Raw genomic sequence first — 18331 nt, 5'->3', positions numbered from 1 at the left:
AGTTTCCTTCCAAAAGGTTGAGAAATAATTATTTGTGATTGTTTTAACTATTCCTGTAGTACAATGACACATTTTGTTTTTTAACAGGATTGCACTTTCTTCACTCGGAAGGAAATCCTTCGGTAAGTAAATTGGATTAAATTCCTCCTTGGTGATTCCTGTGGAAGGGACTGAATATTTTTATTGTGAGGAAACCAACTGAACTCAGTTATTTTGCATGAATGAAGGAGTGTGAGATGTGACTTAAGATACAGTTTGTCATTGTTAGAAGGAGACTGATGGTGATCAGATTAAGGTCACAGACTTTCCTAGGGATGAGCCAGGGAGTTGGCAGGGAAGGAGTTTGCTGCCTTTCTGCTCAGCTCTGTCCATGAGGGCACATCCTTCCAGCAGGACAGGTTCTGGCATGGGCTGAAGAGAGGGCAAAGCTGGTGGAGCTTCAAATGCAGAGCACTGAGAAAGTTTCAGGGCAAACTTTCCCCCCCCAGAAAGGCACAAAGACTGGGGGCACTGTTTGCAAGAGAAGGGCCTTGGGGTTGGTGTTAGTAGTGATGGATTGACCCAAACTGAAGCAATTTCTGCCTATGTATTTGCTGACTTCTTATCATGGGTTCTTGATCTTCCAACTATTCAGGTTAAGGATCTGTGCAAATATGACACAGGTCCTGTCCTGTTGTTTTTCCTCAGGATTTTTACCCCATTGGAGGGGGAGAATCAATCCAGGGTATGTGTCTAGACTTAGGAACTCATAATCATAGAATCAGCATAGAATCATAGAATCAGCTGGCTTGGAAGAGATGTGAGATCATCAAGTCCAACCCCTGATCCAACCCCACTTTCATTACCAAGTCATGGCACTCAGTGCCACATCCAGTCTCATCTTAAGAACCTCCAGGGATGGAGAATCCACCCCCTCTCTGGGCAGCCCATTCCAATGCCTGATTACTCTCTCTGGAAAGAATTTCTTTCTCATGTCCAACCTTCCCTGGCAGAGCTTAAGCTGTGCCCTCTTGTCCTACTATTGGTTGCCTGAGAGAAGAGACCAATTCCCACCTGGCTACAACATCCTTTCAAGTAGCTGTAGAGAGTGATGAGATCTCCCCTGAGCCTCCTCCTCTCCAGGCTAAACACCTCCAGCTCCCTCACCCTCTCCCCACAGGAGTTGTGCTCCAGTCCCTTCTCCAGCTTCGTTGCTCTTCTCTGGACCTGCTCCAGCCCCTCAATATCTTTCCTGAACTGAGGGGCCCAAAACTGAACACACACTCGAGGTGTGGCCTCACCAGTGCTGAGTACAGGGCAAGGATCACTGCCCTGGTCCTGCAGCCACACTGTTCCTGATCCAGGCCAGGATGCCACTGGCCTTCTTAGTTACCTGGGCACAATGCTTGGGGTTCTCAAATTTCCATGGCTTCTCAGGCATGAAAAGCTTTGTTTCCATAAGCATTGCGAACAGCTTTGACATCCAAAGTAGACATGGTGTCAGAGAAGTGTTACTGCCGACCTCAGCAACACTGATGTTCGGTGGCTCTGCTAAGGCAGGACTGGTGGCATTTACTGTGGTGCTTGATTTTTTCCTGGAGAAGTGGAGGTGGCATTTCAGATCATTTCCTGCATGCCTTGTTTTCATTCCTCATGGAGAAACGATGCAGTCACTGCTCAGCAGAGCATGACATCTGTGACCCCTGTGCAGGGACAGCGTGGCAGTGCCACCCCTGAGCCAGGCTGGCACCTGGGCCAGGGCCCTCCTACACAGGGGTTGCAGTTTCAAATCCGCTCACATGGCTAGAGCACCTTTGTGTGAAGGCTGAAGGGTGGCTGAGTCAGAGTGTGTGTAAAGCAAACAATCTTCTGCGGAGGGAAAGGACTTCACGCAACAAGCCTGTGAGGTTTATGGTGAAAGACCCTTTATTACACACTGCACATGGTTTATATAGGGTTAAGGCTATGTTCTATTGGCTAAATTGAACCTCACACCATCAAAGTACAAACTCTAATTGGTTATAATCTGTATCTCACAAGACCAATGTTAGATGAACTCAATCCTAGATGTTTTCAGGTACACCTCTGGGGTGCTGTGTGAAAGTCAAAGTGTTCTCATGAGAAACTTCTGGGGAGTCACTGAGAACTCCTAGGGAGTGACTTCTCCTTTACTTGTCAACAGCAGCTGTGGCCTTGTTGATCTCAGCTGATACCTGCTCCAGTCTCACAGAGTTGATGCAGCCTGGATCGTTCAAATGCCCGTTTTCTGAAAGAAACCCCTCAACATGAGTGTGCAGTGAGGGCTGGGAATGGTCCAACGATGAGCACAGCTTAGTGCAGGGTGGCTCTAGACCTGCTGTTCTCAGAGTGGCTCAGGAGGGAATTGCCATGGCAGTGATGGAACTTCTTTAGCAAAGCTCTGAACTGTGAGGATTAGAAAAGTTTTGTGAATTAAGAAGGTTTTGAGGCTGCAGGCAGCTCCAGGCCTAGAGTAGAGTGGTGCCTCCTTGTACAGCTGGGGACAGGGAAAGATAATTAAAACTGTGAGAAAACTGGCAAGATAACTGAAATAAAGTGAGATAAGAGAGGATTTGAAAGAAGCAAGCATGGGAATGGAATGTGTGTAGATGATTTCTCATGAAACAAAAGTACATCTGGACAGTGAGTAACATCCAAATAGAAGCTGTAATAAAGTTTATGGACACTGCCCTGAACCTATGAAAACTGACCATGGGTGGGATTTAGGATACATATTGTGTAACTTGTAGTTTGAGAGATCTTTCTTCTATCTTCCTTTTTTCCTTCTTCATCCTATTTTTTGCTGTTTTATAATGAATTACCTTGTGTGTCACACCTGTGCCCTTTTTGTCCACCACAACGAATTGTGATGACACTGAACCTCTCAGAATGACCCATAATCAGGAGCCATAAAGAAGTGTCATTCTGTGTCTGTGGCAGCTTAAAAAAATCATGCAACTTCAATAAGAATGAATGGTCACCTTCTGCTGTCAGGGCTGCAAAGGTGTTGGTTCTGCTTGAGAACACTGAATTTGGCAAGAATGGGGTTTGGTCACAAAAACAGCTGTGAGCCCAAAATAGCAGAAGTTTTGTGGTTTAAATGTTGAAAATTGATATTTCTGTGCCATCTGTAGTTCCAGCATTTGGATATGGAATAAAAGATGTGCTTATGTAGCCACCAGATCTCAGGTACATTATACAGCCAGAGGGAAAAAATCCCAAATGGTTTAATTTCCTGAGTAAAAGAGGCCTTTAGCCATCCCCTAAGTCTTAAAAATCAGCATGTCCTTTTCTTCTGTTTCTCCCTGATACACAACTGCTGAAATAGGTTTGGATTGGATGAACTGAAAAAAATTGCTTTATTTTTCTAAAATTTTATTTTGACTCAAATTTGTTAAGGCTTTACAAACAGTCAAAAAAAGGCTTATTTTTTCAAAAATTTTATTCAGACTCAAATTTAAAGCTTTATAAACAGTCAAAAAATTGCTTTATTTTTCTCAAATTTTATTTAGACTCTCATTTGTTAAAGCTTTATAAACAGCCAGTTACTTGTATTTGTACTGTGCTCCTGTGAGGGGAAATGATTATGAATTAAGGGTTTGACATATTACATGAGTTCGTGTTCTCTTTGTTGCTTTGAATAACTGAGAATTGTGGGTGAAGTGGTTTGTAGACTGTGATACTGTCCCATCCTGCACTTCTTTTTCTCCTGTGGGAGGATCCCCAGGAATTATTTGAATTAACCTGAAAGGATCATTGATTTCCACGGCAGGAAGGGAAGTGATTGATTCAGGTACTTGTACACCTCAAATACAACTGGAGAAAAATTTATGGAGAAATAAGCATAAAACATGTGCAGTGCAGACCCAATTTAAAGAATATGAGATAAAACGTGACCATTTTTATGACAAGACCATAACATTGGTGGGGGGAGAATGGACTCAGAACTGTAAAACGCTGATAAAAGAAAGGGAATAGGAAGCCAAACATCTCCAATGAGGTTGTAATTAGGAAACTGCTCAATCTGAATGAGCAAACTTTTTTTTTAATCTGGAAAACATTTTCAAACTGTAAATTTGAAACATCCTGAGAAAATACAGAAAGTGTACTTTGGCAGATACACAGCAGATTCCAAGAGCAGATACTCCAAAGTAATGAAATCATAAAATTTCAGTGCACGTCAGACAGGTGGGGATTTACAGGATTGAAAAACTTGGCTGTGAAATGAGGAGTCAGCAAGTTCTGTTCTCTTTTTGGGGGGGTTTGCTGTACGTAAAACACACTTGCAGAGAGAGAGTTTACACGGTCCAGCTTTGACAAGCAGATAAGGACTGGTTGAAATGAAGTATTATATATAATATAAATATATATATTTTAATATATTATATATATAAAATGTAATGGTATTTCTGCATGGAATTGTCATAGAACATTTCCATGCCTTCTTCAGTTTTCCTTGACTTGTGAGACTGAGGTAAAACTTTTCTTGAAGTTTGATATCAGGACACTGAAGACAGTAAAAATATGTTATCTGGGTTTGCAAATATTTTTAAATAACAGCATTTTGGGGTTGTTTTTTGGTGTATGCCATGTCCAAACCCTGAGCCTGTATTGCACACAGGACCCTGGGGAATGGCAAGAACAGCTCCCAGTTTGTTTCAGTGGGACCACTCCTGTGTCCTGCAGGACTGTGGCAGCACAGTTTAAAGGTAAACATGCAAGAGAAATGAAGCCAGCACAAGAGAGATTATAAATCAGAGTCACAATTTAGTAACAATATTACAATAAATGCAGTGGCACAAAGAGAAATTGGGTTTAACCCACAATACCCAGAAGCAGAAACCAGCCCCCTGGGGCACAAACACAGTGGGGTTTGGTGGCCCCAGTACTGAGCCCCCACACGGTTCCCTCGAGTCCAAAGTAAAAGGAAGGGAAAAACCTGTTGGTGAGGATGATGTCACAGTCTGATGGAGAGTGATGGTCTCCTCCTGTCCAGGTTCTGCTCCTCCTCTGGATCCAATGAGTGGTTCCCCAAGTCCCCAAACCCCAAGATTCTCTCCCCTCAGGTGCAGGTGGGAGCCCCCAGTCCCTCCCCCAGGGCAGAAAGTTCCACACTGGGGGATCTGACTCTGGGAGTCAGGAGGGAATTTGGAATCGTTGCTGGCCCATGAGCAGAGCTGAGCCCTCAGGTGGGTGTGGAGGTGCCAAGGACTCCCCGGAGGGGAGTTCTCCCAGCTCCTCTCCCAGGCTTCTTTCCCACCCAGCTTGCATGCTGAGGGGTCAGGTGTGTCCTGGGCAGCTGCTGCCAATGGTCCATTGTTAACAGTTTGTGGGAAATGGTAAGAGGGTGTAGAATGCACAGCTTTGGTCACACCCACACAGTGATAAACTGGTCCCAGCTGCTGAACTGGGACAATTCCACAGAGCCAAACAGAGCACTCCATATGCCTCTTTAAAAACTGGGTTGTTTGGAACCATATTTGCAAGCAGAGAATTTGCAATGTTTTTCTCCTTGGCAAGTGTGACAGGGTCCAGGAGGTCCCTGCTCCATGGGACCTGCTGGTGAAGGAAGCAGCACAGAACTGGGCAGAGATCCTCCTGCTTTTCAAGGACAAGGGAATGCCTTTCTGTGTCAGCAGGTGTGATGTGGGGGCTCTGGGTGGGATGGAGATGGGGAATTGGAAGCTCCTCTTCACTCTCTGCCACTGGTCTGTGGAAGTGCCTTTAACAGGTCACCACTCAAAATAGTTTGTGTTGCCCAAAGGGAACATTTCTGTGCCTTTTAAGCATGAGGATAATTCTTCCTTTGTCTTGTCAGATTAGATTGAATACAAATTACTGTCTAAGGAATAGAGTAGAATCAAGAAGTGTCTCTACATGTCTGAGGTGAAGTTGTACTGAGCAGGACTTGGGCTGTGATTCCCTGGTTAATTAGCAGGGTTGTGATCCCTTGGTTAATTAGCACTTGCTGGATTAGCATATCCCTGTCTCAGTGCAAAGGGAACTGAGCACTGCTGGGAGTTCATCTGTGCACTGCAGGAGCTCCCATGGTGGTGTCCAGAGCAGGACCAGCTCTGTTGGGGCTGAACTGAAGTTCTTGCAGCAGAGTGAGATGATCCAGCAAGGAGCAACCAGAACACCACCCAAAAAACCCTGCATGGCTGCCCATCACCTGCTTGGCTGTGAGGGAGGCAGAGGGACAGTTGTGTGGGTTGGGATGAGAGGATTAATGTGGCAGCTCCAATTCAGGCTGATTTAAACTGTTGGAAAACAACACAGGTTACAATCAGGTGAAATGGGCTAAGTGTTTTTATCTGTCCCTACAGGGAAAGTAGTCCATCCAAAACCCAAGCAGCAGTAAATCTCTTTTCTGCTGGTTCAATAAGCTGAAGCAGCTCTCTGAGGGCTCAGGTGAGTGCAAAAGCTGCCACAAGAGCCAGAGGAGAGGAGAGCAAGGTTGAGCATTTGGAGGTGTTGGACTGACCTACACAGTGACCTCAGTGAGCAGGACCTTGGTGTCAGCACTGGCTTAAGTCAACCAAAACACAGGCTGTGCTCAGAGGCTTGAGGACATTCTTTTGGTTGGTAATCTGAGTGCAGCTCATTTGAAAATTATTAGAAAATAGCAGAATTTATGAATTTAAAGTGAAGAAGGAATTAACACAGAATAGGAAAAGAATAAAGTAAGTGAGGCTGCAGCAGACAAGTGTGCCTGTTGGAAGAGGAGAATGGAAACGTCTGGTGTTTGATGGGTATTTATCAGCAGAAACCCCACGAGGACACAACTGTGCTGTGGGGAAGGATGCAGAGAACACTGGTAGACAATCAGTCTAAAAGTGCTCAGAATACAACACATGCTCAGGGACAGCCACTGTGCACATGTTAAAAGCAAACCTTCCTTTCAGTGGCTGCTCTTGGAAGTCAGAGAGAAAAAGCAGGTACAGCATATCTTTGTTTTCTTAAGGGGTTTTACACATTGCACTGGTGGGAGTGCACTCAGCCCTTGTTTAAGGCACTGCTGAGCACAGAAAATTACTGAAATTGGTAAGAAACCCAGGTAAAGAGAATTGCAGACACTGTGAAGATCAAGAGGAACTTTTTCAACAGTGCTCAATATATTAGAGACACTATTAGATTCCAAGTGAGCAGAAGGAATTTCACACTCTCAAGTGCTCAGAGCTGAGGCAAATCTGCAGGTGCAGAATGTAACAAAAAGATGGGGCAGGGAGTTGGTGATCTAAGCCAAAGGAGCATAATTCTAACAAATACACACCATCCCCTCAAGTGCTCTTGCAAGAAAGGAAAATGTCTTTCCATGATGATTTAGCCTCAGCATTGTTTATAAAATGTGAGACTTCCAGTCCAAGTCAGCTGCATTGGGACCTCAGTAATGAGTTAAGAAACAATCAAATTCAATAGAATAGAACTAAATTCTTCCTTTTATTTAGCACTGGGAACATGGGGGATAATTCCACCAACGACATGTTCAACGAAACTTTTGTGTTTCCAGGTTTATATCCTGAGTTACAACTGAAAACCCCTCCCCAGAGTTAAGCAGGATATTTTGGGTGTCTCCTAACAGCTCTAATGGGCTGCTCTTGTCTCTGCAGCTCTGTATTTCCTTCTAACTAAACAATGTTACAGCTTCAAGCCTCAACTAGACAGGTTTGCTGATTTATTTCTTACAATTGCGCTTCAAATCTAAACAAGGTTTTGGTTTATTTCTTAAAGTTCATCTTACAGTTACAGGGCTAAATTCCTCTTTGTCTAAAGCTCTGCATGGGAAAGATCACTGACAAACTAAGGTACAAGCTAAAATCAAAAATTAATATAAAATACAAAGTTAGTACAGGTCTGATTGAAAATTTGTAAAGACTATATGATTTTATGGAGAAGGGATAAAATCCTTTTTCTTGAGGGGTCCCTGAATCAGTAGGAGGAGAGTGCCCAGTTTTGGGCATCACCACTGAAAAAGGATTTGTTGTGCTGGAAAACATCCCATAGAGAGAAGCACAAAGAGGAAGGAAAAATGACATGTGAGGGAAGGTTGGGAAAGCACTTTATTCCCAGCAATGAATCTCACTGTGTCATGTGCCTCTCTGGCTGCTGTAAATGGGGATAGATGGTTGAGTTCTGTCTTGAAAGGCAGTTTTTCTCCCCCTCAGCTTTGTAAATCTGATTTTGCAGCAGCCAAGATGGTTCTGTGCTGGCCAGCCCAGCTGTTTCTGCTCCTCCCTGCAGACAAGTACAACTTGGCAAGTCCTTGGGCACTCAAAGGCAGGTGCTCTGGGGGGTCTGTCCCAGGCAAAAAGCACAAAACTTCTCCATTAAAGTTATGTCACTTGAGATAGGCTTAACCAAGCTGGACAGCTGCCAGGGGAACATGGCACTAACTGGGCACCAGTCAGCAAACCTTGGAACCTTTCTGGAGAAGAAAATTAACCCCTCTGTTTCGTTCTCTGTTTCCAGGCATGGTTTGGAGGGGTGAAAGGTGAGGTGCAGAGCAGACCTTGGAGCCAGTCCAGCTCTGTGCTGCATTTTAAATCTGAAACCTGCCTGAGAGTTGGTAGTGGATTCCTCCAAGTGTCTGGAAAGTCTTCCTTTTAAGGGAGCAAACGGCTGGAGAAGCTCTCTGTGGAGAAAGTTCCTGTGTAGATGAAGGGAGGAATTGGGACACAGCTCCTGGTTTTCTTTCCAAGAGTTTGGGGGTTATATGCAGAAAGGGGAAATTCCCATCTTGTCAGCTCTGGGGGAAAAAAATATTGGAAAAAGCTGTTTCAACTGTTGGAAAAAGAATGTAGTTTGAGGGAACTCTGTACTCCTGGGAATGTTCCTGAACTTAGGCAAGAAACTACATAGGGGAAGAACATCCTGAAGCTGCTATTGATCTTCTTGTTAATTATGTTACTGTTTTTGTTGTTGTGCTGGTTTAAAGGTAAACTGGCAGGAGAAACAAACCCAACACAAAAGAGATTAGAAGTCAGAGTTACAAGTTAATAAAAATATTATAATAAATGCAATGGCACAAAGAGAAATTGGTTTAACCCACAAAACCCAGAAGTAGAACCCAGCCCCCTGGGGCACAAACACAGTGGGGTTTGGTGGCCCCTGTGCTGAGCCCCACGTGGTTCCCTCAAGTCCAAAGTAAAAGGAAGGGAAAAACCTGTTGGTGAGGATGATGTCACAGTCTGGTGGAGAGTGGTGGGCTCCTCCTGTCCAGGTTCTGCTCCTCTTCTGGATCCACTGAGTGGTTCCCCAAGTCCCCAAAGCCCAAGATTCTCTCCCCTCAGGTGCAGGTGGGAGCCCCCAGTCCCTCCCCCAGGGCAGGGAGTTCCACACTGGGGGATCTGACTCTGGGAGTCAGGGGGGGATTTTGGAATCGTTGCTGGCCCATGAGCAGAGCTGAGCCCTCAGGTGGGTGTGGAGGTGCCAAGGACTCCCTGGAGGGGAGTTCTCCCAGCTCCTCTCCCAGGCTTCTTTCCCACCCAGCTTGCATGCTGAGGGGTCAGGTGTGTCCTGGGCAGCTGCTGCCAATGGTCCATTGTTAACAGTTTGTGGGAAATGGTAAGAGGGTGTAGAATGCACAGCTTTGGTCACACCCACACAGTGATAAACTGGTCCCAGCTGCTGAACTAGGACAGGTGTTAATAATCTTTCTGTATCATCTGTGAATGAAAAAAAACGGCTTCTAGACAGTTCCTGCATGTCTGTGCCATAAACCCTTCCTTTATAGTATTTTGGTCAGCTTGCTGGTTGGTTCTTCCTTCCTGTGAGGGTGACCAGGCACTGGAACAGGCTACCCAGGGAAGGAGGGGGGGTGGGGGTGGGGTGGGGGGCGGGGAGGAATATCCATTCTTGGAGATGCTCCAAAGCCATGAGGACAAAGATTTGAGAGCTTGCAGGAGGAGAGCACTGAGGTTAGTAGCAGGTTATGAGATGGGAAGAAGCAAGATGACATCCTTCAGAGAGCTTTAGAAAATAAGTATCTGTGGGTTAAATGTGAAAACATTAGATGGAGAAGAAAGAACTTCAGGAAAACTTGAAAATTAATGAATTCTCCTTCAAACAAAGTCTCCTGTGGGTGCCTCTGCTGGGCACAGGGTGGACCACAGGATCTCCAGAGCTTCCTCACAACCTCAGTCATTCTGTGCTTCTTGGTGTCACCAGCAGAAGGATGATGCTCCTGTGAGCAGGGATTTGAGTGGTGATTAAAAAAAAAAACCATCATAAACTGCTTTGATCTATTCTTATTGCACATCATGTAGTTCTCGGAACAGCAGAGTGCATGTTTTGAAAGTCAAAGCCTTTCTGGATGATGACTAGATCTTTTAGCATAAATGAATTACTGTAAATTATCTGTTAAAATATTTCTCATAATTTCTTTTTGATTTTACTGAAGAAGATTTGGGAGGATATTTATGCAATATTCTCTTGAATTAATTTGTGCTGCTTCATTTTGCATTGCAGAGATGAATCAACACTTGACATGTTAACTAAAAACTCGCTGATAACTAAAAACTGTCAGAAAGCTCAACTATCCCCCTTTTCTTATCCTATTGTGCTGCCTTTTTATAAGTCTGATTTCTGCATCCAGTTACTGTATTTTATTGCTGTAATGAAAATAACTTCAACTGAAAAGCATAAAAGGGACAAAGCATATCCATAACAGAATTCCTTCTCTTTTCAGCTCTTCCTGCTTGTGTTTCTCACTGTTCTTTGTTCTTTATCTGTTTGTGGAAGTGTGGCAATTTAGTGCGTTGTGGTTTCAGTTTCTATCTGAAATTCCTGGTTTCAAGTTTCCTGTCATTTTGGTTTCAGCTTCACATAGTAGACCCTTTTCTCTAATAGGCTGGAGTTGGTGCAGCACAGAGATTTATATTTCAGTTACCATGTGCACCATTTAACTGTTGCTGCAAAAGCAGTTTGTGTAAGTCTGGCATAAATCTGAGACACTGAAGGTATTTTCCCTATCAGTTGTTGGCAGCCCCAAAGGCCTCTCTGCCTCAGTTTCTCAGCCACATATTAAAGAACCTCCTTTTTGAGCTCAGGCAGCTTTTTTCCCCTGTGGCTGTGGGTCTGACTGGAGCTGTTCCCAGCTGACCAGTCCCACATCTGTCCATCTGCAGGAGCATGTGCTGTCAGTGAGTTCCCATCAGAGCATTCTGCCATCCCATCTCAGATTCTGCTACCTCTTTCACTTACAGTCATCTCAGAGACTCCAGGGGCTCAGAGGGGCTGATTGCTCAGACCTCTCTGTTGCCAGGTGTACTGGTTTAAAGGTAAACCAGCAGGAGAAATGAACCCAAGAAAAAAGAGACTGTAAGTCAAGAGTTACAGTTTAATAAAGATATTACAATAAATGCAGTGGCACAAAGAGAAATTGGATTTAACCCACAAAACCCAGAAGTAGAACCCAGCCCCCTGGGGTGCAAACACAGTGGGGTTTGGTGGCCCCTGTGCTGAGCCCCACGTGGTTCCTCCGAGTCCAAAGTAAAAGGAAGGGAAAAACCTGTTGGTGCAGATGATGGCACAGTCTGGTGGAGAGTGGTGGTCTCCTCCTGTCCAGGTTTTGCTCCTCCTCTGGATCCCACAAATGGTCCCAGAATTCCCCAAAGCCCAAGATTCTCTCCCCTCAGGTGCAGGTGGGGGCCCCCAGTCCCTCCCCCAGGGCAGGGAGTTCCACACTGGAGGATCTGACTCTGGGAGTCAGGGGGGATTTTGGAATCGTTGCTGGCCCATGAGCAGAGCTGAGCCCTCAGGTGGGTGTGGAGGTGCCAAGGACTCCCCAGAGGGGAGTTCTCCCAGCTCCTCTCCCAGGCTTCTTTCCCAGCCAGCTCCCAGCCTGAGGGGTCAGGTGTGTCCTGGGCAGCTGCTGCCAATGGTCCATTGTTAACAGTTCCTGGGAAATGGCAGAGAGGGTTTAGAATCCACAGCTTTGGTCACACCCACACAGTTATAAACTAGTCCCACCTGCTGAACTGGGACACCAGGGCTTTGGATAGGCTTGGCGGTACTCCTTCTGGTCTCTGAGGTGGTGAATTCTTGCCTGTGTGCTTCAGGAAATCCTTCTCCAGCTGTTCTGTTCAGCTCTGGCATCTGGACATGAGCCCAGATCTTTGATTGTGGTGAAAAACCAAAAGTGGAGCTGAAAACTTCTGTGGTGGTGCTGCTGCTGGCACAGGCTGTTCCATCCTCTTAGCTGCTGGTGGGATGTCCATCTGCACTCCCTGCCTCCTTTCATTGCTGCAGTTAGGCCATTGTGCTGCTTCTTTTCTGTGAACATGCAGAGCAACCTAAAATGTAGTCTTTGAGATGGTCTTGATTGGAATGTTCAAGTCTTTGAATGCATTGCTGTTCTTTAGGAATAAATAGGCTGTATATTGCTGAATAAAATGCTTTCCCCTCACAGCATAAATCAGGTGATTGCTGCTATGAAGGCAGGACCAGAACTGGAGGAGATGTTTGTTCATTCCTAAAGGCCACTTTACAGCCTCTCCTTATTTCTAATCAGTGACCCATTACAGGCTTTTATCTTTTGTTTCCAGCAGTCCTTCAGAGCAGAGTTCCTGTTACAGAGGCAGCCCAGCCAGCTGTAATGTATTGTCACCACATTTCCTGGTGGAGATGTATGGATATTGAGGCAAGGAAGAGCTGCTCTGTTTGCACACCTGAGGTGACCTTGGTGAGAGCCTGACTCGCTCTCAAAGCTCAGTGGCAAATTAAAGTGGTCTCTGCACGATGTAAACTTAGAAATCTCTTTTTTTCAGGTCTCCTCAGGTGTAGCTGGAGGCTCAATTATGAGTTTGGAGACATCAAATTGTGTCCAGCAAATACCCACAAAGGGTCACCCTTTTTGATTCCAGGGTGCTGCACCCTTGAGGAGTGGGGACAGACTCTGGCACACCATTTTGCCATATGAAATATCTCAAGTGGCAAAGGAAAGTTGGAAAGTCCCCCCACAAGGAGGCTGTGGGGGGAAACACTGTGTTATGGGGTCTTTTCTAAACACAACTTTTTTGGGTTTCACTGGTTGATGGGCAGCTGAGTTGATTTTAAAACTACTGTTTGCAGGGGCAAGTCTTGTTCTGCCCTTGCTTAATTGATTAATTTAATAGAAAAGTTAACCCACCCTTTTCTTGCATTGCTGTTGCAACTTGTCTTGGGTTGAGCTGGCAAAACGCCAACTGTCCAAGACAGAGAGAAAGGGTTCCTCTTCCCCCCAACCAGCCAAGGGAAAAAGAAGAGGGAGAGGAAAGAAAACCCCTCAAAGCAGGCTTATGCTGAAACTAACTACATGTATTTATACAGAAAAGAGAAAATTAAGAGAAAACTACAATATAACACACACTTACACAAGTTATGTATAGTATAACAAGAAATAACTTCCCACTCCCCAGTTAATACAAAGTGTATTACTCTAAATCTATAAGTACTCTAAAAGACACCCTGCAAGAAGGAGAAAGTATAACAACAAAATATTTCTCCTTCCCTGAATTCAAACAAAATACGATGTAGTGGCAGCAGGAGCAGGGCCTAACAGAGGAGAAGAACTGCAGCAGTCTTCTCTGTACTCCAGCCATAGTGGAACTAACTAAGCCGCTCCCACACACTGGATTTCACACTCTTTGAGATGATGTAGTATGGTATGGAATGCAATATTATTGGCTAGAAGAAGTCAGCTGTGAGCTAGCTCAGGCCAGCTCAAGTCAGCTGACAATTTCAGGCCTGGTCTGAACTTTAAAGCCTAACTTCTTGGCCAACTTGGCTAAACCCATAACACAACTGTTTCAGTTACCTCAAGTTGCTGACTGAAAACTTCTGCATTTTTAGCCACATCAGTTCCCTGAACCTCACTGCAGGTTTTTAAGTGTTGGTGCTTATGCAAGGACGTTGGTGGGTGGTGGGCTTAGAATTTCTGCAAGGGCAGATCACCAGTCTGTGTTTAGACTGGATTTCACAATCACAGCCTTCATCCTTGAGTGTAGTACGTGAAGCTTAAGCACATACCAGCACCTGTGGGGACAGAGCATCATCAGTAAATTAATTTTGCCATTAAGTTTATAACTGCATTCTCTCTCACTCTTCTTTGTGGCAGGGAAGGCACTGCAATTTTTCCTCTCCTTCTTCCAGGCAGACTAAATGAGGCATCCTGGTGACAAAGAGGCCTATCCAGGAATGGGAAAAAGTTTCTGCATGTCTGTGCTGGTTTAAAGGTAAACCAGCAGGAGAAACAAACCCAACATAAAAGAGATTAGAAGTCAGAGTTACAATTCAATAACAATATTACAATAAATGCAATGGCACAAAGAGATATTTGGTTTAACCCACAAAACCCAGAAGTATAACCCAGCCCCCTGGGGCACAAACACAATGGGGTTTGGTGGCCCCTGTACTGAGCCCCACGTGGTTCCCCCGAGTCCAAAGTAAAAAGAAGGGAAAAACCTGTTGGTGCAGATGATGTCACAGTCTGGTGGAAAGTGGTGGACTCCTCCTGCTGAGGTTCTGCTCCTCCTCTGGATCCAATGAGTGGTTCCCCAAGTCCCCAAAGCCCAAGATTCTCTCCCCTCAGGTGCAGGTGGGAGCCCCCAGTCCCTCCCCCAGGGCAGGGAGTTCCACACTGGGGGATCTGACTCTGGGAGTCAGGAGGGAATTTGGAATCGTTGCTGGCCCATGAGCAGACATGACCCCTCAGGTGGGTGTGGGGGTGCCAAGGACTCCCCAGAGGGGAGTTCTCCCAGCCAGCTCCCAGCCTGAGGGGTCAGGTGTGCCCTGGGCAGCTGCTGCCAATGGTCCATTGTTAACAGTTCGTGGGAAATGGCATCCATGGTGTAGAATGCACAGCTTTGGTCACACCCACACAGTGATAAACTGGCCCCAGCTGCTGAACTAGGACAATGGCTCAGGAAGAATCTTCTAGAGCCATCTTCTAGGAAGAATCTGTACCCATCACCACTGAAAGACAATGAGACTGGTTGCAGGTCTTGGCTTCTGAGTGTACATGATGGTGTATGGCAAAGGCACCTTTCCAAGCCTGCATGTATTCAGACAGCACTGGAAAACCTTTCAGTGCTTCCCTGAGGAGACACAAAGGTTTCTGGGGGTGGAATAGACAACTAAAGCAGCTTTCGGGTATTTGCAGATGTGCTGCTTGAGAGGGGCACACTGAGCGGCAGCACAAAAAGTCTTTCCTCTCCAGAGCACAACTGCTCTGCTCTGTCCAGACTGCCTGAGAGCCTTCAGCCTCTGCAAGGTCAGCAGGAATATCAGAGCCTTCAGCAGAGATTTTTTTCTTTTCTGTTTGCAGTTCATCATTAATGGCTTTGAGAGATATGTCAGAATGGTCAGTAATGGGAGCAGCATTTGCGAAAGGCACAGTGGGGCTGACCCAGGGGTTTGTCCCAGTGTTCAGCAGCCCAGGCTGGGGGCATGGACTGCAGAAAGGCAGAGGGTTATGGGTTTAAATAACCCTGCTGTCTGCTGAACTTTCCCTTGTGTTACAGCATATGGGATCAGAAATGCAGGTTTCCTGCCAAAAAGGGAGTGCTCACCTGGTGGAAAAGAAAAACAGCAGTGTTGTTGGGACTCCTTCAAAAGGGCCTTCTTGGAATCACTTTAAGAGGCTGAGGAATTTTCTCTGCTATTTTTAAAACCTGTTTACTACAAACCGCAGCATTTTGTTACACTGGGAATCCAGTTTGTCACAAAGCAGTGCATTGAGTCCCTGAAGAACCTTCCAGCATAAAGACCTTCCAGTGGGAAAAGGTGTCCCTGGTTTTTGCTTTCGCTTGGTTGATCAGAGAGGGAGGTTGGTTGTTTTTATGTTTGATTATAAAGGGAAATGGAGCAAGTGCAACACACTGTGTTGGGTTTGGAACCCAAGCTGAAGGAACCTTATGGCCCTTTCCACTGTGGTGTCAACTGGCCATGCCCTGATAGGGCTGTTACCAAGAGAGCTGCAGGATCCTTTTCAGCTAAAAGCATATGGAAGACTATTTTATTGCTGCAATTTAGTTTGCAGGAGTCAGATCACAGCCACTTCCTACAGACTCATTTGGATGCTTTAGTGTGGAATCCACTCAGGTGGAAAGCTGCAGATCTCTGACCCATTTGGTGAATTAATGGAAGAGTTAACTGGGAGGAAACTAGGATGTCAGAGCAGCTGCTGATTGCTTGCACATGTCTGTGTCCAGCAGCTGCTAATTCCAGCAGAGTCTAGAACTGAAAAAACAGATCCTCCTTTAAGCTGCTGAAGAGGTGGGTGAATTGATGGTTGTGATTTCTGTGGACAAGAGGGTCCACAGAACTGTCAGCAGGAAATGACAGGTTTCCTTTGCACTGGTATTGCCTGTTATAAAGGGACAAACCTCTGTCCTGGGAAAAGGAGTGTCAGGAAGCAGCTGGGCAGAGCTTTGCATGTGCCAACTTTGGTCTCTCTCCCTCTAAGCCCCAACAAGATTGTTGCTCTCCAGCAAATGGCATGTGGGCACCACGACCCACATGTGCCTTCCAGGGCTGCATTTGGGGTTAGGATGATATTGTGTGCTCTGTAAGTATTGTTTCCAGATTTCCCCCTTGACTGGGTGTCACGTGAAAGGGAGAGGGGCAGAAATGCAAAGATTTCTAGTCCCACCTGTATTAATATGAGCTTAAAAGCTGTAAGTGTCTCCAGAAAATCAGAGTCTTTGGACCCAACACTGCCTATCAACCTATGGACAGCACACAGGTTGGAAGGGTTTCTGACCTCTGCTATGAAACCACACTTAAGCAAGAAAAGAACTTTCTCCACAACAGCTTCTGAAATAACATTTATTGACACAAGTATGTGACAGTTCTTGTGGGTTTTGCATTGCTGGTGATAATGTTTGGCTGCAGGATTGTATTTAATTGATGACAAAAATCCCAAAAGAAACCAGCACACAAAACACATTCTACAAACACTCCAAACTCAAGTTTCAATACAGCAGTGCATTCCACTCCCATGACAAACAGAAACTAACAACAGAAAACTACCAACCAGAAACACAACTACCCAAACCACAAATCTAGACCCGCCCCCCTCAGTAACACAGGGCAACAAAATGACTTGCACACCACCTTCTCTGTAACACAAAGCAAAAGGAAAGAACAAAGCTGCTTCTCATCAACACACATGTTGAAAAGGAACTGCACACTGCAAAGGAACACAACTAATATAAAGTAATACCTAATAAGTTGCAAAGTGTAAAGCAAGTTATTGTTATTAGTATTAAAGTAGCAAAACATGGTTAGCAAATAAGGTGCTTATAGAGTAAGGATCAAAGTAGACGTAAAGTAGAAGTAGAAGCATGTAAAAGAGTAAAATATAAGATATAAAATATAAAGTATAGAGAGCACATGATTTCTCACCCCTACATTGTCTGAAGAGGTGGGAGGAGGCAGGGCAGCTGCTCTCAGCTACCCCTGCAGAGATGATGATGATTTCTCCCCCGTTTTTGCTCATGTCCAATCTCTTTTTATACCCTTTTTTCCCTTAGGTAGGTTGAGTGACTATAGTCAATATTTTGGGGGTGATAGACAGATGCCTGAGGGGTGGCTCCTTGGGTCTCTGCAGGGTGCCACAGAGTGCAGCAAAGAAAGGCCATGTCATTTCCATAACACTCCATTCCTCAGTAACCCCAGCAATGAGCACTTTCAGGGAGACACTGGAGTCTCTTTGCCCTGCCAGCATCCCTCCAGGGGGTTGAGGCATTTCCCTCAACTCATATCGGAGCTATCGCCCTACACTGGGTGAGCATCATATGAAGCCTCAGTATTTCCATCCAAACAATCCTGAGTTCCAGATCACTGAGAGTCACAGTGGTGACAGTGAAGTGCTTTCCTGTGTGTCTCTAATAAGGACTTTTTATTTGCCATCTGAGTGTTCAGCCTCTGTGTAGCACTGTGTTACTCCCAGCACTAAAGCAACTTTCAGCTCACATTTTTGGGGCTGTTTATTTTGGTACTATAGAGAGATGTTTGTCTATTTTCGTGATATGCTTGTGTTTCACTAACACTTTTCCACAGTTTCTGATTTGTCATATGTTTCTTGCAAGTAGAAAGTGCATCACTTTTTTATATACATAATTATGAGGTTTAAGAGTCCTTTACTGACAAATGGAGAAATTCCATATCTTGCATTTTAGATTAATATAACAAGCTTTGTAAAGTGGGAAACACAGATCCCTTTATTCCAGTCCCTGCCCTGTCTTCCAAAAGAGAACTGCCTGAAGATGCCCAGCTTGGTATGTGGATTCACAGCCCTGTTGGGGGAGACAGAGCAAAGACATGCGAGTCTAATAGTGGGAGAAGCAGAGAA

General features: G+C 45.2%; 1 protein-coding gene across 1 annotated transcript in view; it reads left to right on the top strand.

The window, feature by feature from the left end:
* Window positions 1-18331, top strand: part of CIB2 (calcium and integrin binding family member 2) — a 55960-nt gene that overhangs the window by 12822 nt on the left and 24807 nt on the right. Inside the window, exon 2 of the mRNA XM_071568529.1 lies at window positions 88-122. Coding sequence (XP_071424630.1) covers window positions 88-122 — 35 coding nt within the window. The remainder of the gene's footprint in view (window positions 1-87; window positions 123-18331) is intronic.

This window comes from Pithys albifrons, chromosome 13 (assembly GCF_047495875.1).
Source record: "Pithys albifrons albifrons isolate INPA30051 chromosome 13, PitAlb_v1, whole genome shotgun sequence".
Classification (NCBI taxonomy): domain Eukaryota; kingdom Metazoa; phylum Chordata; class Aves; order Passeriformes; family Thamnophilidae; genus Pithys; species Pithys albifrons.
This window is presented reverse-complemented; position numbering and strand designations above follow the sequence as displayed.